This window comes from Sciurus vulgaris (genome assembly GCF_902686455.1).
Source record: "Sciurus vulgaris genome assembly, chromosome: 13".
Classification (NCBI taxonomy): domain Eukaryota; kingdom Metazoa; phylum Chordata; class Mammalia; order Rodentia; family Sciuridae; genus Sciurus; species Sciurus vulgaris.
Window position 1 is genome coordinate 13,153,033 of NC_136474.1, and position 22,571 is coordinate 13,175,603.

General features: G+C 56.3%; 1 protein-coding gene across 1 annotated transcript in view; it reads right to left on the reverse strand.

Annotated features, from left to right (window-relative positions):
* Positions 1 to 22,571, reverse strand: part of PIEZO2 (piezo type mechanosensitive ion channel component 2) — a 356,262-nt gene that overhangs the window by 10,578 nt on the left and 323,113 nt on the right. Inside the window, exons 38-47 of the mRNA XM_079108940.1 lie at positions 18,992 to 19,159; positions 16,331 to 16,774; positions 15,507 to 15,769; positions 12,798 to 12,976; positions 11,334 to 11,583; positions 10,372 to 10,504; positions 9,208 to 9,355; positions 8,904 to 9,118; positions 6,284 to 6,442; positions 4,998 to 5,145 (exon numbers count right to left, since the gene is read on the reverse strand). Of these exons, the coding sequence (XP_078965066.1) occupies positions 4,998 to 5,145; positions 6,284 to 6,442; positions 8,904 to 9,118; positions 9,208 to 9,355; positions 10,372 to 10,504; positions 11,334 to 11,583; positions 12,798 to 12,976; positions 15,507 to 15,769; positions 16,331 to 16,774; positions 18,992 to 19,159 (2,107 nt within the window). The remainder of the gene's footprint in view (positions 1 to 4,997; positions 5,146 to 6,283; positions 6,443 to 8,903; positions 9,119 to 9,207; positions 9,356 to 10,371; positions 10,505 to 11,333; positions 11,584 to 12,797; positions 12,977 to 15,506; positions 15,770 to 16,330; positions 16,775 to 18,991; positions 19,160 to 22,571) is intronic.

Here is a 22,571-nt window from a genome sequence, read left to right on the forward strand (position 1 = left end):
TGCTGTCGAAGACAAGGTCGTACGACTGGTGTGACTGAAAGGTGCGTCTGGCCCCAGCACTTGGGGTGCGGCAGGACAGGATTCGGGGCCCTGGTGAGGCTGCAATGGCTTCCGCTGGCTTGAACACAGACCAGCCAGGCTCGCTGAGCCTGGCTCTAAGTGCGAGCCCACAGCGGATGGACAGGCGCACGCTTGCTCCAGCGTTGCTCCTTTGTGACGGTTTCCCTTCAGTTAACTTCACATTAGGTTATGCCAAGGCTGGGATGTGCTCTACCTCCTCCAAGGGTCACAGGGAATCCAGTCCCCTTTAGGAGCTGTGAAGAGGCGGGACCTTCAGGCAGGACCTGGGCCTACCTCCACACATGGGCTCACCCCCGAATGGCTGTCTCAGGGCTGGCTGCCTTAAGAGCCCGCTGGCTGGGTCTCTGGCATCGTGATGTCCTGCTTGTCCTTGGGACTCTGCCAGCAAGAATGCCACCACCAGGTGCAGCTCTGCAACCCTAGACTTGAACCATTAGCTCCAACACACCTCTCTCCTTCACAATCACTCAGGCTGTGATAGGGTGTTGTTAGCCACAGGAAATGGACCAAGACTGTGATACCTGGCATTGGGTCACCTCTGCTCCCTAACATGGCCGGAGACTCACCCTGAGGCTCACTTTCCCTAGGGAGGAATCTGCACTTCACAGGTCAAGGGCAGAGGACCCGCCTCCCTCGGGGTGGTGAGTCAGGAGCAGGCTGGGCAGTGGGGCTGGGCTGCAGCAGTGCTGGGTGCTCAGTGACCCTGGAGACCCTGCGGGGCCCCTGAGAGAGCAGGCTTTCCTGGCAGAGCACGGGGCACAAGAAGGGCACGCAGGCACTCACGGGAACGGGTTCAAGTGATGTCGTACCAGGACAGCCGTGAGGCCAGGGGGTGGCAGGGAAGGGGATTTCGCTGACAGGAGCTCCCCATTTCTAACTTTCTATTTTGAAAGTAAAGCTGGAGTTTAATATTTGAAAATTGAAAGCTGGAAACATATTTACATAGAAGTGGACAGGTGTGTGCACGTAACGTGCAGATTTCTCAGATTTCTCAGGGACCCCTCCCAGTCCACCAGAGCTCTAACCTCAGGTTCTGGAGAGTTTTGTGAGTTAAAGGAAGTTCACCATTCTTTAAATATTTATTTTTAAAATTTTGATTTAGTCAGCTTTTTCACTGCTGTGACTAAATGATCTGAGCAGCAGAAATCATAGAGGAGGAAAGGCTTATTTGAGGGCTCACGGTTTCAGAGGTCTTAGTCCACAGAAGCCAGCTCCAGACTCGGGGCTCCAGGTGAGGCAGGACATCACGGGGGAGAGTGTGGCGGAGGGAGGCAGCTCACAGAGACTCCACTCTCCAGTTACCAAATCTGTACCCAAAGCCACGCCTCCAGCCACGCCCACCACTCGCCACCACTCAGTCCCCTGGGGATTAATTCACCCATTGGGTTAAGACTCTTCACAACCGACATTTCTCTTCTGAACCTTCCTGCATTGTCTCTGGTGAGCTTTCAGGGGACACCTCACCTCCAAACCAGAATGGCTTTTATCTACCAGGAACAGTTTTGGTCTCCCCTGCCTTGGTGGGACCACGTCACCTCTTCTGCTGAAGGCCAGGGTCTCTGAGGCTCACCTGTTGGTCCCCCTGTTCTCGTGTGTGACCAGGGCAGAGGACCTGCCATCTCTCTTGGGTCCTGTGGCTGCTCTACAAAGGGACAGCCCTCCCAGCCTGGACAGGTGGTGGCCCATCCTGCGAGGCTCAGCTCTCGGGTGCTTCCGCCTTTCCTGTTTCCTTGCATTCTTGCTCAGCCTCCTGCAGTTGTGGGAGGTGGCCGAGTAGGCTCCTTGTGCCACCTGAGCAGGGGCATGGCCACCCTGCCAGCTGGGGTCAGCGTCCACCTTCTGAGCAGCCATTCTTGCTTCAGGGTGGTACATGGAGCTTATCACAGAGCTCATGGGGATCAGTGGGCTGGGCAGAGGGGGTGCTGGGGCCCTTGGGAAAGTGTGGTCTGAATTCGGGGTGTCAGGGATGGCCCCTGAGAAAGAGGGGCCCAGTCTGCACCTGCAGCCTGGGAGGAGTCCCTGTGAGGAGTGGGCGGACTGCTGCTGACAGCGAGGGACAGGCGAAGGCCTCCCTGGGAGCAGAGGGCAGGAGACGCTCTGTGGCCCCGGCACCCCGTGCCCCTCCATGTGCTCACACTGCGGACACCTGCCCCGTCCCCACGGCCCACCTGCCTCTCGGATGCCCAGGTCAGCTGCGTCTCTGTCACAGTGTGTCCCACACCCATCCCATGGCCACTGACCACTGGGCTCCCTCCCTGGACGGCAGACCCCTGGCTGGGGGGCTGTGGCGAGCCTGGCTTCCCCGTGTCCCCAGGCCCAGCAGAGTTGCAGGCACAGAGCAGTTAGTTAGCAATTTGGGGTCTGTTTTGTTTTTTGTTTTGGTCAATTGTACCAAAAAAAAAGAGCCCCAATTCTCCCGTGTGCCTGGCCCTTTGCTGGTCCCATTGGAGGACCAACCCCTGACTCGAGGCCACCCTCGAACTCCTGTGGGGCAGAATGGGTGGCAGGGAGGGTGAGGGAGAGCCGAGGCTGGTCCAGAGGAGCACTGGCCAGCCTGAGGGCAGCGGGGCCCCCCACAGACACGGCCAGCCTCGGGGCAGCCATGCTGGGGAGATTCACCCAGGTGCAGGACAGGCGTTCCTCGTCACTGCTCCCTGGACAGCGCAGTCCAGCCACGGGCATGGCACTGACGGCGAGTCAGGTGACTTAGCGCGTGCAGGGAGGTGCGGGTGGGCCACATGCACATCCTAAGCCACCTCAGAGGAAGAACCTGGGCAGGCGGAGGTGGGGACGCAGGAGGTCTGGGACAATTTCCCGCAGATTCAGAGGGCAAGGTCCAGGTCGAGAGCCAGAAGTGACTCTGAGCACGTGCGTGAGACCACTAAATGGCATCCAGCCCCCGCTAGCCCACCGAGTGACCATGGCTGAGGACCGACCCGGCAGATGGTCCAGTGAGCCCAGTTCACATGCCGAGCTGCAGATCACCCCTGGGAGATGAAGTGGGTGCTGAGTGTGAAGCACCAATGTGGAGCTATTGGCTTCCACGAGGACAGCAGGTCCCTCTGTCCATGGCGACGGAGCTGAAGTCCTGCAGCGCGCAGGGACACGCCCCCAGGGGGCTGGGACTCCAGCATGGCACTGCCCGGCGGTGGTGAGATCTTTGAGAGATGGGCCTCGTGGGAAGGCCCAGCAGGGGGCTGTTCACGTCCCAGCCACCACGCTGGACAGGCCTCCCCTGCTGCAGCCTCCCGCCATGATGCACTGTGCTGCCAGAGGCCCTCAGCAACCAACAGGGCCACAGGTCACAGACCGACACGTCCAAAGCCACCAGTCAAAATGAACCTTCCGTAACTTCAGGGTGGTTCACCTCAGGCGCTGTGTTACAGTGACGGAAACCTGACGAACACACCAAGGCAGATCCAGTGCTCCTGCCGCAAGTCATCAGCGATCCTTCATGGGTACTGGGCCCTTCTTGGCGGCACCTCCTGAGGCAGCCAAGGCAGCACAGGAGGAGCTTCGCCTGTTAGAAACTTCTTTACGCCCTCAACATTCACTGGAGCATTACCTACTTGTCTTGATTTGGTTTTCGTTGCTGTTTGGTTTGTCTAAAACTGAATTCTAGCTCTGCGTCTCTTTCCAACATTTCAAATTGTCGACAACGGCAACTATCCCTGCTTCCCCTCATGTTTTCCTACTCTGACCATGTGATTCTCAGTCTCTCCTCCTTCTCACATGCCATGATTGCTGACCCTAGCTTACCTGGTTTTGACCCTAAATGTCCTTCTGGTATGATCTGGATGTGGTTTGTCCTCACAAAGCCTCATGGTGAGGCTGGGTCTCCAACCTGACAGCATGGAGAGCTGACGAGGGATTTATGAGGCATTTGGGCCCACACGGGGCCACCCTCTTCAGTAGAGTAACATTTTTCTTTTGGGAATGGGTTGTTATTATGGGGGTTCAACCCCTCTTTCCTTTCTTCCACACACACCTGCTTTTCTGTTTCTCTGCCATGCACAGAATAGTGTGAAGCTCTCACCAGAAGCTAAGCAGATGCCAGCACCATCCTGTCCTCCAGAACTATGAACCAGTCAACCTCTTTTCTTTACAAAGTTACCTAGTCTCAGGAATTCTGTTTTAGCAATAGGGAACAGACTAAGGCCTTCTGTTATTATGTCAATCTTATGTTCCTTGAAAATAAGAACATGCTAATATGATTTTAAGCACACTGCCATCTCCTTCAATCCCACAACCCCTGTAAACCCAGAGGACACACAGCACTGTTGATGGAGCTGAAATTCCCAGGGCAAGCTGCAGCATGCACTGGAGACTTTTCCCTTAGAGGAGACTCTTCCAAAGAGGCTATTTTTGAGAAAGACTCTTCCTACAGCCTGCTCATGTCAGTTGGGTGTTTCTATTGGTATGATGCAAGTGGTTCTTTTTTTCATTTGCTTGACGTTTGAAAAATTCAGCAATTAATAGTAATTTTATTTATATTTAAAACCTCAGTACTCAACCTGGAGGAATAAGCAAATATTTGCACTTCAAATATTCAACCTCTTCCCTTTGCAGAAAAAGGTTAAATTGTCCTTCCCTCCAAGAGTGGATAGGAGGTGGACATGGGCCACACACGCCCACCCTGCCCTGCATGCGCTCCCTCTGTTCCCAGAAGAGCATTCAGGAGTAGCCAGGTACTACAGCCACCCAGTACCTCTTCTTTTAAAAGTATAGCTGCAAAACATGGTGGCCGAATAGGACACCTGGACGCTGTCCCCAACAAAGCCCAGGCCTGCCTAGCTGTGGTGGGGACCAAGGCAAGCGCCGTCCTCCAGTGGCTTGGCCACACCCCTGGACCCCAACTGACCTCACAGGCACCCCCGTGAGAGGGAGGACGGCCACAGCGCCTGCACGGGCCTCACCTTCTCTGACTCTCGCCAGCACTTGAGGATGAAGATGTGGGCATAGATGTCCTCCACGCAGATCCAGCTGGACAGGCTCAGGGTGGTGTCTGTCCACACCCAGTCCATCACTGCCCTCAGCTCAGTCAGGAACGGAACGAGGCGGAACCTGCCAGCAGCCACCTGTTAGAGACCGTGGGGGGCCCCCGTGTCCCCCAGTTGGGCGTTCCTTGGTTCCTCCTGGGCCTCTCCCGGGACCTTCCCCGGGAGACCCGACGTGGGCTGCGTCTTCACGTGGGCCAACTGTGGACCAGTAGTCCTCCCTCTTGAACTGCCTTCTGCTGCCCTAACAGATGGGGCCTCTGCCTCCACCAGCCGAGGCGGTCAGGGCTTCCCATGGCTGCTCACGTCCTGAGGCTGCTGGCCAGAGGGTGCTGGGGCACAGTGTATGGTGATGAGTTAGGAGTCAGGCCCCAGCGCGTGTGGCACGTGCTGAGGGTGAGGTCCGAGGAGCAGGGCTGGGGCTGGCAGTGGGGGCAGCGGACCTGGGGCAAAGTGCCTCTAGGAGGCTGAGGCTGAGGTCCTGGGCTTCAGCCTCCTGGAGCCCAGTGTGTTTCAGAGCAGCTGGCCCGGGGTCTGAGGACCGCTCCTCCCAGGCTGGGGAGCGAGCGTCCATCCTGCCTGTCACTCAGAAGCTGCTCGTGGGCTACCTCAGCTCTGGAGTGGACACCAAGCCCTGGCAGACGCCCGGCCCAGGCTAGAAGTGAATGAAGCCCAGCTGGGCAAGGAGGGACAGCCACACCAGTGCACCTCCAGGACTGTGCTGCGGGGCAGCCAAGGGTCCTGCCGGTTTGCAAGGCCCCGGGCAGGGAGAGGGACGCTGGCTGGTCCTGACCTGCAGGGCACAGGCTCCAGAGCTACCCTGCTCTTAAGAGTAATCTGGCAGCACTCGGGTCTCAGGAGGAAGGAAGGCTCCTCTTAATGGACGTGCTTCCTGTACATAGAAAGGCCTGGTGCATCTAACAGCCCAGCTACAGACAGCCTGCTACGCAGTGGCCAGAAGTCCAACTCCACCATTGTGGTAATCGTGAGGACGCTGAGGTAGACACTTGCCCCATGGATGACCCGAGGACAACCCCTGGCCAGGCGTGTGGCAACCGCACACAGGAGGGCGGGAAGCAGGCATGTCTGCTCCCCTGCCCACACCCTGAGCGTTCCAGGTCTCCCAACCCTGTCCTCCCATCCCAGCTGGACACTCAGGGCCTTTGCCTTGGCCCCCCCAGCGCCCGGCCACATGGTGTCCTTACCCTTGAAACAGGAACAGGTTGACATAGTTGTAGCTCTTGGTGAGGAAGTTCCCCAGCACGCGTGTGGGGTAGCCACAGCGGATCTGGTAGGCGGACAGCCCGAAGTAGACACACTTCACGAAGTACCACAGCTGGGCGACCAGATTCTGGCTGAATTTCCTGGAATGGGAACACAGGGAGGTGAAGGAAGGGGACGCTTTTCTGGTACAAGACACTTGTTGAGAATGAAAACACAAAATCAAAGACCAAGAACCTAGCTGGGCGTGGGACTCATGCCTATAATCCCAGCAGCTCAAGAGGCCAAGGCAGGAGGATGGCAAGTTCAAAGTCAACCTCAGCAACTAAGTGAGGCCCTAAGCAACCAAGACCCTGTCTCAAAATAAAACATGAAAAGGCTGGGACTGGGGCTCAGGGGTTACGAACCCCTGGGTTCAATCCCTGGTAACAGCAAACAAACAAACGAGAAGCTGATTTCTCCTCTCACTTAAGGCAGTGCTAAGCAACACGGCACAGCACTTCAAAGGCGAAAGGGGGGTAGGAATATCTGAGAGTTGAGAACGTCTCCTGGGAACGGACCCTCGGCCTGCACTGTCCAGTCGCTTAGGTCACGATGAAACTGGATCACTACCAAGTGATTCTGCCAAGAAAGTCTTCTTACAGCCGGGAAGACGCAGCTGCCAAAGGCCAATATGGAGCTCAGGAAAGGAAAAAATGTGTATTTTAAAAGAATCATAGGTTTTAAGAAGACCTATACTGTGGAAGACGTGGGAGAAAGGATTCTGAGAAGCGGAGCCTCAGAGTTTTTGTTTTTGTTGACACGGGTCACGGGCCAGGCACTTGCAGGACCTGGTCTGTGGCTCTGGCTTGGAGGGAGACGTGGGCCTGTGCCCTGAGCTCCGACCAGCCACCTCCTCAGGGCCTCAGGGTGGGTCTGAAGGACCTCTGGGTGGTGGCCGTCCCTGATGGTTCTTCTTGTCCACTGACTTTTCTTTACGGTCACTGTCTTCAGCCCCTGAGAGGCTGTGCTTCCCTCATCAGGAAGTAGGGCCTGGGGTGTGCTCAGCCCTCTTCCCTCGGGCTTCCCCTGCAGAGGGCTGGAGGCAGCCACGTCCCGGAACGTCCCAATCCCCCCCCCCCCCCCCAGTCCTAGCTTCCTGACAAGGTGACGTCAGGGCCATCACGGGCGAATGTGGCACCGGCATTCTCTGAGGCGTTGCTGAGACCCCGAGGTGCTTCTTCCACTCGATGACCTCGGGAGGTGTTCAGAGGCAGGGTGTGTCCATTCTCGACCCCCACCTGGCCTTCGGAGGAAGCCTATTCTTAGTGCAATGAAAATCTGTGAAGCGCCGGGGACACAGTGTGGTGGTAGAGCCCTGCGTGGGGAGCGTGAAGCACTGGGTCCAAGCCCAGCCTCCCACAGAGTAGGCAAATAAAGAAAATCATCACCGTGTCACAACAGAAAGGAAAGAGCAGAAGTATCTGCACCTGCCCAGGTCGTGCCCCACTGCCCACTCGCTCTTTTAGAGTCTAGTTTCTTCACGTCTAAGAAAAGTAAGCCTGAGTTTCCCCTTTGGGACCAAGGTCGTGGGAGACTCAAGGGCTCCCGCCAGTTCTTTCCTTGGCCTGCAGCTCATTCTAGGGCTTTCCACGCTGCCCAAAGACATGCGGAAAAGGACCCGTGTGCAAACTCAGATTTTGAAGAGCTTCTCTCTTCTAACGGCGTTGTTAGGATGTAAGTGGCCCAGACAGAAGGACTAGACCCAAGGCGTGCAGCCAGCTATGGCTCGACGTTCCCACAGACACCATGAATCCTGGGGCCAGCTGAGCCGAGGACCTGTGGCCCCACTCTGGGGCTTTCTGGGGCCTCCCGGTCCCTTCTCCTTTCACTTCCTCCTCCACACGCAGCCGGCCCCTGGTCTGCACCGGCGCGCTGCGGGGCGGCTGGAGTTTGGACTCAGGCACATGCAGCACCAGCTCGTCTGTCCGGCCTCTTCACTCAGCGTGATACTCTGAGATTCAGCCATGCGTGGGGCCAGGCCACACACAGCCCTGACCACTGAGACCAGGCCGCACAGCCACACACAGCCCTGACCACTGAGGCCAGGCCACACAGCCACACACAGCCCTGACCACTGAGGCCAGGCCACACAGCCACACACAGCCCTGACCACTAAGGCCAGGCCGCACAGCCACACACAGCCCTGACCACTGAGGCCAGGCCGCACAGCCACACACAGCCCTGACCACTAAGGCCAGGCCACAAAGCCACACAGCCCTGACCACTAAGGCCAGGCTGCACAGTCACACAGCCCTGACCACTAAGGCCACACAGCCACACACAGCCCTGACCACTAAGGCCAGGCCACACAGCCACACAGCCCTGACCACTAGGCTACACGTGCTCTGAAAACCCCGCCCCTGAGAATGTGGATGAAGTACAATCAAAATACCCTGGAGCCTCGACTCCCACTGGGGACGTGTGCAAACTGAGCAGACTCCAACTTGGACTTTCCCACCCCTGGCACTACCCTGCCCGCCTCTGCTGTGCTGGCAGTGCCGGGGCATGGGCTGCGAGGACTGCATGGCGGAAGCTGGCCACACTGCAGCCTCGGAATCTCACCTCTCAGTCACGACAGGGAGGATGAAGAACATCCAGAAGTGAATCCCAAACACTAGAATGACCTGGAAGATGACCTTGCCCAGCACCGTCTTCCTGAGGTAGAGGGCTCGGTCCACCACCATCGTTCCAAACTGAATGAGGACCATCACCAGAAATGGCCCCGGGACCTGGTCCTCCGAGAGCGAAGAGGTGATGTCCGCAGCTGCCGAGTGTTTCTGGGGAGGAGACGATGAGGGGCATTTCTCGGGATGGAAAGCCGCCACTCAGAGTTGACGGGCACCCACCGTCCTGTCCCCCCACCTACCCCAAAGGCCCAGAAGCCGAAGACAATGATGATGAAGTCCACGGTGTCAGCCAGGAACATGAGCACGTACACGTCGGTCACCGCGCTGTAGTCCGGGTGGATGAGGTCGTAGAAGAACTGGCGGATGGGCACGTAGATCTGCAGAGTCCTGCAAAACAGGAGCCCACCCACTGTTCCAGGAGGGCCGCGGCAGAGGCGGCCAGAGACACCTCTGTCCCTCCTGGGCTTTCCTTTCTCCAGGTAGGGTGCTCCCTCAGCCTCGGGGTGCCCCGGGCACTGGCCTGCTCACACGGGGGGCAGCGAGCTCCGTGCCTGGGCGGCTGCCATGCCTCTCTTGCTTGGAGCATGTCGGAGAGGCATGGAGCCCGGGAGAGGGCTGGGTGTGCAGCTACCCGTAGGACCTGGACCGGGCTGCGTGGCTCTACAGCTCCGTCTCCTCTTCTGTGAGACCCGGTGCTGGGGAACTCAGGGCACCCAGACCTGCAGGGCCAGGCTGCCACCTGGGCACACTAGGAGCCCCTCAGTCCCGGGCCCCTGTGGGGTCGGGGCTCCCAGGCACGGCCGGGTCTGCCACCTGGCTCCGGCCTGCCACTGTGCCCCTGGCTCTGGCTGGTCTCTCCAGGCTCTGCCTGTGTGCACTGTGCTCTGGTTCTGGCTTCAGTGCCAGGTCACCCTAGGGTGCTGCTGGCGCTCCTGGACTCTGCCCATTTCTGGGCTGGCCCCTTGCTCACTCCCCGTGTGCCATCCCAGCTGTGTCGGCCCTTGGGATGCTGCCTCCACCCTCAGCAGGGGAGGGACTGTGCAGTTCTGGGGACAGCTGTTGCACATTGAGCTAGCCATCTCCCCTGTGTCTCCACGGTCCCTGCAGCTCCGCCATCACACCCTCTCCGCGGGCCTGCTCGTGCCTGCAGTCTCTACCCAAGCCCTTGGAATCACTCATCGACGGCTGCGATGGAAAAGGCGTGTGCAGAAACACCGGCACTGGGAAGCAGCTTCCCGCCCCGAGGAGAGGCTGCTGTGAGCGGGACCCCAGGCCGCCTGGCCTGCGGAGAGTGGATGGCATTCCTGGAGGAGAGTCCCTCCTCTGCTCCCCGGGCCTCCTGGGAGGCGGGAAGTGAGTGCGCCAGCTCCCGCCCTACAGCAAGCATGGCTCTTGGTACTCACTTCCTGATGGCGAGCGCTCTGGCTTGGATCAGGTGTTCCTGCAGCTTCTCCATGTAAAGCACTCTTCTGCTTTTTTGCTTAATGCTCAAAACGCTGCTGCCCTTTTGGCTGCTGTTCCGGGTGCTGGTGCTGCCTAGAGAGAACAAGGAATGGAAGAAACCCCGTGGAGTGTGAAGGACAGGCTTGTCGACAGAGTGCCAAAGAAGGCCTAAGCCCACGCGGAGGAGGGGTGGCTTGAGCTGTCCCGAGGGAGGAATGTGCCTCATGAGCACGACTGGGCAGGTAGGAGCCTGCCCTCTCACCCTGCTTCCATGCTACAGGAGGCCAGTGGGTTTTTATACCCAGTGATGGCTCTTCCTGGGACCGTGTTTCATCTCTGTCCCAGGAAGAAACACATTGGAAGAACAATTTTTATTGGGCCAAATAGAGTCCTAGGTTGCAGCTTCTCCAGACGGGATCCATGACCCATGCCTTTTCCAAATCCTACTTTCTCCACATAAAAACCAATAAGCCCCGTCTGCCAGCACCAGCCGCTGGAGCAGGCTCCGGAGGCACTACACACACGCCTTGGACAGCCCTGGCGCCAAGCCCAGCCCCTCCAGGAGAGGTTTGCTGAAGTCCCCACTGACAGAGCATCTCCATCGCGGGCTGCGATACACGCACTCTGACACGCTTGGGAGGCTTCTGCATAGGAGGCCCAGGGAGGGTGCCTGACACTTCCTGAGCACCGGGGGTGCGGCCCCGGCCACGGTATCTGAAGTCCTGTTCCTGGGAGGAGTCAGATGTTTTAGGCAACGAGATCCACGGCCAAGGGGGACTTGACCGCGGCCCGTCTGACTTCAGAGTCCTCTCTGATTCATGATGTTTGTTAAAGACACTCGATAAACTCCCCCCTGGACCCATAGGCACTGGCAGAGCAAGCGGCCTGGGGCCGCTGGGACTCGCAGGCCTCGAGACAGTACCTCTTTTGGACCTGTTTGAAGAGAAGCTGGACCCCGGGGAGATCTGGGGGCTGCTGCCCGAGCGCTTCCTCCGGATGGCGGTGGGCTGCTCAGGGAAGGTCACATGCACAGACTCCACAGAGGCGGCCAGGTTGATGGACTTCAGAGAGTCGGAGGAATCCCTCCTGCCGTGGCCGAGGGAGAGCTCGGCCTCGGACTCCTCCTTGTCACCACCGTCCACGAGGTCATCCTCATCCCACAGGCCGTGGCACTGAGAAGGTAGGACGGGACCACTGAGGCCTGGTGGCAGGCGGGACACTGGCTCCCGCCTGCAGCATCTGTGCCCCAACCGTCCCTCGCCATCAGAAACAAGAGGGACTAAGCAAGCTCGCCAGCGAGAACCGCTGAGGTCCCAGGAGCGGGGGCGGCCGAGCGGCCCCACAGGTTCGGCTGCACACGGAGGGGGCGCAGGGAAATCTGGCAGGTGCACAGGGGTGAGACCGTAGTCTCTGGACGTGTCCCCGAGCAGAAGACTCCCCAGGACACACGGCTGGCCTCTGAGCATCACACTCAGCAGCCTTGGTGGCTCGGCCCCACCCACCTTCACCCGCGCGTCTCCCCTTGAAGGATGATGCCACCCTTTCACCCTCTCTGCCTGGCGAGAGGCCACACCTGGCTCACCCAGGCTCTCCGGAAACAAAACTGCTGAGATTCTACTCAAAAAGTCTGGTTCAGCCAGGTGCGCGGGCACAGCTGTAACCCCAGTGGCTCTGGAGGCTGAGGCAGGAGGATGGCAAGTTCAACGCCAGCCTCAGCAACTTAGTGAGGCTCTAAGCAACTTATTTTTTAGTAAAAAAAATGAAATGGGCTGGGGACATGACTCAGTGGGGTTAGGCACCCCTGGGTCCAATCTCTGGTACCAAAAAATAAAAAAGAAAGGGAAGGATTCTGTTCCAGGCGTGGGTCCACCATTGCCTCGAGGCAATGGGACCAGGGCTGGAGCGAGGAGCCAGGAGCCAGGAGTGCACAGCGGGAGGCCGAGAAGTCACGCAGGCAGGTGCTGCTGGATGCAGGTGAGCCCCAGCACCTGGTCTCCAGGCCAGGCTTCCACCCCAGATCTGGGTCCTTCCTCTCATGCTGAAGACCACAAGGGCTCCAGGCCAAGTGGCCAAACCCCACTTGGAGACCTGGGCCCTCTGATGCTCTGGCTTCCACCGGGGTGGCCTTCCCTGCCTTGGTGTTAAGACACCGCACGCACTGACGCCAGACCCCAGGTGGGTCGACTGTGACTTGTGGAAATACAGGACGATTCACTACGAGTCCCATCGTGAGCATCACAGGGGCAGGGGACGTCCAGGAAGGAACGCAGCTGCAGCGTTCCTGAAAGAGGACCACACTTGTGCACGGCCCCTGAGGTCCCGGTCCCAGGGACACTGAGGCCCACAGGCACATCAGGCTGAGCCGACCAGAGGACCAGGCACCTACCTTCAAAATGGAGCGATGGAAGAACAGAGCCAGGAGCTGGATGAGGTCGTACAGCACGTAGCCCTCCTTCTTCTCCACGCCTATGATGTTCGGCGGGTGGTAGGGTTTGTCTTTATTCAGCTCCACGTTCTTGTTCCAGGGGAAGAACCCGAACTGGAAGAAGTACTTGACTACAATGGCTACCTGCAGAGAGGAGGAGAGAGCCAAGTGCCAGGCCTTCCAGGGACAGGGACAGAGGAGGAGGGAGCGGGTGCCAGGCCTTCCAGGGACAGGGACAGAGGAAGAGGGAGCAGATGCCAGGCCTTTCAGGGACAGGCACAGAGGAGGAGGGAGCAGATGCCAGTCCTTCCAGGGACAGGGACAGAGGGCGAGAGCCAGATGCCAGGCCTTCCAGGGACAGGAACAGAGGAGGAGGGAGCCGGGTGCCAGTCCTTCCAGGGACAGGGACAGAGGGCGAGAGAGCCAGATGCCAGTCCTTCCACGGACAGGGACAGAGGTGGAGGGAGCCGGGTGCCAGTCTTTTCAGAGACAGGGACAGGGGAGGAGGGAGCCGGATGCCAGGCCTTCCAGGGACAGGGAGAGAGGTTGAGAGAGCTGGATGCCAGTCCTTCCGGGGACAGGCAGAGGAGGAGAGAGCGCATGCCAGGCCTTCCGGGGACAGCCATAGAGGAAAACCTCTCCATATGGTTTTGGTGGTGGGTACACATGCGGTCACTTGGAGCTGTAAGCAGGTCAGACTCGCGGCCTCTGCCCTCCAGCTGGAGCGATATCTCACTCCATCCTGGAGGCAGCAGGCCATGGAGGGACCGCGGCTCTTATGCTAACTGAGTTAGGTATTTATAGAACTATTCAGCTGTTAAAATACGACGTCTAGGAAAGAGTCAAATAGAAGCATCTGTGTCTTCATGTGAGGTGTCGGTTTGATCTCTAGGCTTCAGGACGTGGTTTTTATTAATGCATATCAAGCTTTCCTGAGCCTGGCGTATTTTGCTTGACATGTGCAGCTTTGGTGTGTGATTGTCACTGTCCTTATCTCTGCAGGCCAGTTAGTATGTCAGTCACTGAAGAGCAGAAGTAACCATTTCCTTCTGCGAGTCTGTGTGTCCCGGTGCCTAGCACAGGGCTCAGTGCTGGGCACTGTTCAGACTGTGGAGTGGACCAGGGTGCCTAGCATGGGGCTCAGTGCTGGGCACTGTTCAGACTGTGGAGTGGACTAGGGTGCCTAGCACGGGGCTCAGTGCTTGGGCACTGGGTTCAACTGTGGAGTGGACCAGGGTGCCTAGCACAGGGCTCAGTGCTGGGTACTGGGTTCAGACTGTGGAGTGGACCAGCATCAGCTTCACTTCCCACTTGCTTCCCTCCTCGACCCGGCAGAAAGGGGACAGTCCCAGGGGAACCAAGAGAGCGGAACAGGTTGCTCCTGCTCCTTCTGCACATTCCTGTGGCCTCCTCTGGCCCCTCCTGGGTGGGACCGGGGTCTGATAAACGCCCGCACAGTGGGCAGTGTCGGGGTGAGCCCTCCCTGAGAGGCACGAGTCAGAATGGGTGACTTCAGCAAGGCTGTGGTGCACAGGTCAGCCAGAGTCTCGGGGTGCATCTGCCTTTACATTCTTATGGAAACAGGACTCACGCTATCCACACTGTGAGTACCTGTGAGACGTTGTTATAGCTCACGTGTGAGACAATGCAAGACTGCTGGAGGTGAAATGATGGATTACCAGAGCTGTGGCTTAGCCCCCATGGGTCAACTGGGTGGTGACTGTAGGCAGGTGGGGTGTGGCTGGAGGAGGGGTCTCTGGGGTGTGCCTTCGGGGTTTATATTTTGGGTCCCCTGTGAGCAGAGTTCTCTCTTCCTCCTCTCTCATGTTCTGAGATGCTTTTCTCCTTCCACCATGTTCTGCCTCAGCTCAGGCCCAGAGCTACGGAGTCAGCCAACCATGAGCTGAACCTCTGAAACAATGAGCTCAAAATAAACTTTTCCTCCTCTAAATTGTTCTTGCCAGTTTTGGGCCACCGCAAGGAAAAGCTGACTAAAACAGACGTTTTACTATATGACCCTGTTTTAATTTGATGGCTGAATTACTTGTTAACCTACAAACGTCCAAGCTCTGCCTGTACTTTAAGAAGCAGTTACAGGGCTGTTGGAAGTGAGAATCAGGGAGGAAAACCGACCTTCTGCACAGGCCGAAGAACACAAAACGTGGGAGCAAGGCAGTCTGAGGTGTTTTCTCCAACCCCCCCAGGCCTATTTAATGGGGCAGGATGGGAATGAGACCGCAGGACTGGCAGGTGGCTTCTAGCTCCTCCCTCACGTGAGAGAGCATGCTGGCAGCGCACCCTCGGCCCTTCAGGTTCCCGTGTGCTTGGGTTCTGTGGCGTGGGGTGGGGAACTCGAGATTGGGCACTGCACACGCTGCACCAAGCTACCCTTCCTCACTGCCCAGGGCAGGTCAGTGCCCCTGGGCACCAGCCGCAGCGGGCACCCTGCTTGGTTCTGCAGAAGACTGTTGCTATCTCAGTGGTTAATGCCACAGGTCTGGAACCAGGCCCTCTCGCTGGGCAGCCGTGGCCCCGCCGTGCCCTGGCTGTGAGGTGGAGGGATCTGAGCACCTGCCCATGTGAACAGTGGCACGTCGTGCAAGCCTGCGTGCGCTCGGTGCCCGTGGCAAACACTACTCTGGCCCTGAGGGGGCCTGGGCACCGTCCCACCTACCTCGGTGTAGACGATGGCCATCATCCAGAACCGTCGGCTGGGCCTGGGCACAGACAGCATGGCCCAGAGGAAGATGAGGATGGGCAGCAGGAGCGTGATCATGGAGGCGGACACCATGTGGTTGAGGATGACCACGAAGTAGCACACCATCTCGGAGCGGGCCACCAGGGTGTTGTACAGGGCGTAGAAGAGCAGCAGGAACCGGGGCTGGCCCACGTAGAATTTCTCCGACTCCTCAAGCTCCTCGTCGTGGAACATCCTGTGGAAGGGGCCCCGCTCAGACTCCTGTCTCCAGCTCCCCAGGCGCTCAGCTTCACTGCCCAGGACAGTCCCACCCTGCTGCCTGGGTCCCATGTTTTGTTTGGAGATGACCTAACACAGGTTGAGCATACTGTGTTTAAAATGCTCTGGAATGAAAGCGTCTTGGATTTTGAGTTCAGATTTTGGAATATCTACATACAAAACGAGAGCTCGTGGGGTTGGGCCCCAATTCTCAATGTGAACTTCCTCATGTTTCATTTATGTCTGATCCACATAGCCTGAAGGTAACCCGACGCAATATCTTAATATTTTCCCTGCATGAAACAAGGTTTCATGGTATGAAATCATCCACTTCTGCATCATGTCAGTGCTCAGAAGTCCTGGGTTTCAGAGCACCCTGGACGTGGGTCAGGGCTTTTCCTGTGGGGGTGAACGTGGGCACGGAGGCCCTGGGAGGGGGAGAGCGAGGCGCAGGAACCCGTGCATGGGGGCCTCCTCTGCGCATGCTCGCTCCCAGCACCCAGCCGCGTGGGCTGGCCCCGCTGAGGGGCACCCTTACTTGTTCAGCAGTAGCTCGCTGGCTGTCAGCTCGTGGGTCAGGGGCGGCAGGATGCTGGACTCCAGCTTGTCGGTGCGGCTGTCATCGGGGCTGACCACCATGTGGTTCTTGCCCCCGGAGTCGCCCTGCGAGCCAAAGGACAGGTGCTCGAAGCTCACGGCTTTGCTGTAGGAGGGCGGGGCCTCCACATCGCCCTCGTCGGTGGAGAACTGAGGCAGCTCCTCCTCGGGAGTGAGGCCGGCCTCCTCCTCCTCGTCCTCCTCATCCTTCTCGTCCTCCTCGCCCTCCTCCTCCTCTTCCTCCTCCTCCTCCTGGCGGTCCCCAAGCTGCAGCTGGAGCTCAGGCACAGGGCCCACGACCTCCTCCTCCGCCTCGGCCTCCACCTCCTCGATGGTTTCCGTGGTCCCCTGGCGCGAGTACAGCATGGTGCACTGCGTGGGCTCGCTGTCGAGACAGGGACGGGCGCGGGGCCCTGTCTGAGCACCCGCCCTCCTCAGGCTCCTCCCACATGCTCAAGGCACTCAGAACCCAAGCGGAAGCGCGGAGGCACGTGAGACAGCTCGCACCCCACTTCCCTCCGTCCCCCTGCTGGCCTGCCCGGGACCCTGGCTCCTGATCTGAAGAAAGGCGACAGTGGTCTCTGGATGCCAAGGAGGACAGTGGGCGCACACCTCAGAAGCAGAGCATGTCACGGCCCTGGAGGAGCAAGACCCACCTCGCCCGGGTGCTGCTACAGCATGAGAATCAGAGCCCCGAGTCCAGTGCGCAGTTTCCAAACCAGGACAGTGCAGCACCTACCGCGGGAGCGTTTTCAAAGAAGAGCGGAGAGCGTGTGGGAAGGAGAAGCCATGCCAGCTTTGGGTGGGTTTGGACCGGGTGTGTTCTACTCAGTCCTACTCGAGGGACCCACCCAGTCCAGGAGGGAACGTGGCTGAACTAGAAAGGTCGCTTTCTTTAACACCAGCATTTCCTCCTCGCCTCCCCAGCCTCTGCCTTTTCCCCAGGGGTGTGTAGACTGCACTGCCACCAGACCAGCCCACTGGCCCTGCTCTCCGAGCTCTGCGTCTTCTGCCAGAGTGCTCCCCAAGCCGCCTGCTGGGCCAGGTGAGGTCCTGCGCTCCAGCAGCTCCACCTCCCCTCTTCTGCCGCTTCCTCCTCCACTGTTCTTTTCCAGAAGCTGCTCTAGTCTTAGCAGCCCCTATGCTTGCTGCCTGCGCTTTCCTCCCGAATCCTCTCCCTCTGCGCCCCTTCTTCTTCCTTCCCCTGCCGGTGTGTGCAGGGAGGTTAGAGGGAAGGAGAGCAGGCTGGCCCTGAAGCAGGAGGCGTCCTCTCAAGGCTGCCTGTCCCGACACGGGCAGCTGCCAGAGCCAGGGGATGTGCCCCTTGCTTCCCCAGAGGCAGCGTGGCTGCATGCCATGCCGGGGCGGGCAGCTTCCTTAGACACTGGGATCTCAAATGCATGGACCATGCATGTAGACATGTCCATGGGTGGCGAAGGAACCTCGGCTGAGCCCTTCCTGGCATCCTGTGACCAAAGAACCCTAGTGCTCGATCAGCTTGAATATCCCCAGTGCCCTGGCTCTAAATGACCTTATCAGGTAGAAGGGTCCTGGACTCTTGCTCCCAACAGGACTTTTGCTGAGACTTACCTCAATTAGTTACAGCCTCCTAGGAAGGCCATGGACTTGACCCCTCACCCCAGGGAGCCCTCCGATCACTGGAGCCAGCTCCATCAGGTCTCACCTCCAGTGGGTAGTCACTGGAGGCAGTGTCTGGGACCACGCCCAGGCCTGAGGGGCTGAGGGCACTCCAGGACTCAGGGGGTGGAATGCCCTCTGAGCTTGTCGGCAGAGGACGTCCCTGTGGGAGGCACTGCGGCAGCACCGGGCCCTGCCCACTGTAGCAGGTGACGCCCTCCGATTTGGCCCGTGAGCTGCCCGAGTGGCACCGATTTTGAATCAGGGTGTGTTCCTGTCAGGATGAACAGACTGCCGCCGACCCCCTGCAGACCACTTACGGCCATTCAAAGGAGGAGGTCTGGATTGCGTGCAGAGGATTTCAGTCCTCAGTGATCACTGCTTCTTGGTAGGATTCAGTGAGGAAACAGGCCAGGAGTGATTTTTTCCAAACAAAACAAATTGTCATCTACAAAGGTGATACATCCTACTGCATGATCACATTCTGTCCCAAAGCCAATAAATGGTAAGATGTATTCTGACTTCTGTGTTAGTTATGCAAATAAAACAGATTTATTCTGTATCAACTTAAAATGACCATAGATCCCAGATTTTTCAGATTTTTTTCCTACTGTATTTTTTTTTTTTTTTGTAAAATCATGAGAAAACGTTTTCTTTCCACTCCGTGAGGGTTGCCTATGAAAGCTTTAAATCAAATGTAGGGAACATGATTATCTTTGAAAATGGGAAGAGTGAAGTGCTTGAAAAATGGAGGTCGATGTCAGCAACTAGGAATTTTAAGAAATTGCTAACAGACAAGAACTAAGGAGCAGGGAGCTTCATGGAAAGCTGTCTTGGGAACCAGGATGTCTCTGAAGGGCGGTGGTCATGCTTCCGTGAGGCATGCAAGTTCTTGACAGAAAGATGAGGTGCGTCCAGGTTCTCAGGGCCACGCACAGGGGAGGGAGCATGCAGAGGTAAGCACCTGGATGCTAAGCTGCCACTGTCAGCTGACGAGGAGGACATGTCCATGCTGAGCATTTTACGGAGCCTAGGCCGAGCGCGCTCGCTCGTTTTAGGAACAGCGTCTGGTCCATCTAAATCATCAAGGGTGGACTGCCTTGAGAACAGCATGGTTGCTTCAGTGTAGCAGCTAGCAGCGCAAACAGTTACAGAAACACAGAGTTAACACGCAGTGGTACATCCGTCGCACACGGATCAGCGACCGACGCGCTGCCATGCAGTGGCCACGCACAACACCAGCACCACTGCAGGACGGGGGGGCCTGCCTGGCAGGACAGAAGACACAAGAAGACCCAAGTTTACAGACACGCTGGTGGCGAGGAACTCTCGGAGGGCACTCTCTGATGGGACAGGGAAATGAACAAAGCCCCAGCAGATCTTTCAAAGAGCAGAATTTACATGATTAAAACTTTGCAATGGAGTTGTTCTCACAGTCGAAGAAAATGTGTTTCATTTGGAATTGTGATCCTGAGTTCTTTGAGAGTGTTGAGCAACCCAATTGCATGAGTAGAAACAACTGCTCGTACACTTTGCATAGAGGATTTTAATTGTTTCTGAGGTGCAGCCTCCAAAATGAGAGAGAGAAGCTCAGGAGTGACACAGCCAACTGAATTTGCCACCCTATTTTCTGGGTGACATTCAGTTCAGCCAAACTAAATGCTGCGGTGTAAGAGATGCTGGCTTGATATGCACCTGGATATCAACCAACATCAAAAAGGAAAATCAAATGCTACAAAGAACAACAGAGGCCGTCCAGCAGCGCCAGGGTCACTTTGTCTGTTAACCACTGGATTGTTGTGCCTAGTTTATCCTGGATGGTGTGGGGGCCTCGGGGATGTCCCTGGGGATAGCCCTGGCTATGTCCTCGCCCTGGTACTCAGTGGGACAGCAGGGGGCAGGGTGGGGCGGGGCCCCTCTGCAGGGCCACAGTGAGCTCCCTGGTGGGTTCCAGGTGATAGCCCCCACTTCACATCTGGGAACCTTGTCAGAATGCGGTTGATGTGACCTGCAGCAATTTAAGGTCACGCTTTAGCTCCAGGAAGGGGGTGACACTGGGTTTTAGAAGTCAGCTGTTCAGAGTCAAGCTTGTGGTTTTACATCTGGATTGGAAGAAAGCCGTGAGTCTCCGGCAAAGGAAATGCAGACTCCTGCGCAAGGCTCCACGCTGATGCACCTACTGTGTGCTCACAGTGAAAACTGGAGACAGGACGTCAGAGCAGGAGCCTTGACAGCTGCAGGGTCACACTGCCAGGGGGACAGTTCATCGCTTGGAAGCTTAGGCTGCTGAAGCAGACACTGGGAGTGTGGCCCAGATGTTACGGAAGGGCAAGGCTACCCATGCGCAGAAACGCCCTTGCTCATCTTCCCTTTCTGTAGGCTGAAGGTCAGAGTCAAAATACATTGAAAACTAATGGGGACAGTTCTGATTTTCTAGCAGATTCAGTATTGATCAACCATGTCATAACTTGGGAAATATTTTGACACTGTTTGCTACAAAGCAATCAGTGAATTTAAATATCTCCTGGTCTCACAATTAAAAATAATTTTTTTTTTTTAGTTTTTGATGAACCTTTATTTTATTTATTTATTTATTTATTTATTTATTTATTTATTTATTTATTTATATGCAGCCCTGAGAATCGTACACAGTGCCTCACACATGCTAGGCAGGCGCCACCACCGAGCCACAACCCCAGCTCTGATTCACAGTTTTTGATCATGTGGATAGATTTTTATTTGTGATCTTAGGTCAGATTTAAAAGCAGCTACTTGATTTGATTTTAACTGGACTTTCTTTTTCCTCCTAAGTTTTTTGATTTATAATATTTGCTTACTTAATTGGACCTATTATTGCATATGTTATGCAGTTAAAAATCATTAGCCTAGGAATCGCATGTGATTATTTATGGAAAATTTATTTTCAGTTAGCTTTCTGATATTCTTTCTGATTCCTTTGATTCAGAGTTTGACTGTGAAGCAGTTATTCTCCATCCAGGCCCTTGAATGAGATTCAGAAAGCCTATGAAACCCTTAAAATCTTATGGAAAAAGTTTGTATTTGGGGGAATTTTCCCCTTCTGGAACACCAGCAGATTCACGTGGCTCACGGAGTTCCAAAAGAGGTTCAAGCTGCTAGTCGCGGTTAATGCTGTGAAAATTGACACAGAAAGCTACTCCACGTGTTTCCTTTCAGGGGCTGAACCTAGAGGTGCAGGTGGAAAGAGTATCCGTCTTATGGAACAAGGCCGGGGGGAGGCCGAGGAATAAAAGGGCAGAGGAGAACACTGAGTCACACCAGGGGACACACGTTTTCTTGAAGAAACGATGCAAAGATCTAATAATCAGATTATATAACTGCATGCACAGTCACCTTCTTCACTAAGCGGGAAGAAGTAATTCCAGATGGACGTGGACGTGACTTTCAGTTAAGTTAATCACAGCGGTCTGAAATTTTTTGTTTTGGAATTCAATATGTGAAAATAAATTTTCATCTTTTTCAAATACAGTATCAATCCCAGTCCACATTCCCCATGTGCAGAGAGGCACTGTCCGAAGCTGAAGGCTGTGGGCGGTTGTAAATGGTGAGAAATAATGAACGAATGAATGAATGAATGGAATATCATTTGGAAAAAGCACGTCTAGAGACCCGGAGGGGATTCCTTTCACAATTACCCTGATTATCTGAAAACATGTTTGGTCATGAGTAGGTTTTCTAAAAGGGGTGGGCTTGGGAACTTGGAGAGCCCTGGTTCACCATCAATGGGTGCTATGACCAGGAAGGAGCACGGCCAGCGGCCGGCTCACAGGGACGGGCCATGCCTCCCCACCCCATGACACCTGGTGACACCTGCACTTGTTGGCTGTGATTACGGCTGCTTCCAGGTGGGGTCAAGCCCAGGCCTCAGCACACTCAGCACACCTCTACCCGGCTGCACCCAGCCCGGCTTCTCTCAAGGAAGACTGCCAGGAGATGAACCGGAGCACAGGAGAGCACACGAGAATGGGGTGAAAGAGACGTTAAGTTTTGGCTTAAGATGAATGGAAGAGAGAACAATTCCATTTAATGACGTTGATCTAAAGATGTAGAGAGACTTCTTGCAACAAGAACAAACGAAGGTTGGCAGCTTCCAAATAGAATAGTTACTTTGGTTTGCAAAAAAATAACAATAAACTACCAGATCACAACTTTGGTCTTAAAGCCTGTCAGAAAAGACTAAAGTCCCCTTGGAACTGCTCAATTGTAGGGTGCTCTCAAGGAGGCACAGGACACAGTGCCCACGCTGGCCAACGGCAGGGCACCTCACCAAGTTCTCTCTTTGTAACTGGGCAGCACTAATGGGTTCAGAAATGTGCATCTGCTCGGGAAGAATGAGAACCAAAAGGTATTTTATTGCTGGACACATTTCTCTAATAATTATTTTATCCTAGGAATTAAACGCATCCTAGACAGAATCTCCATAGGAAATAGCTTGACCTAGGAACCCTGAGAGGTCTCTGTCCTTCTTGTTCCCTGGTCTCAAAAAACACGTCATGGCTGAGGTA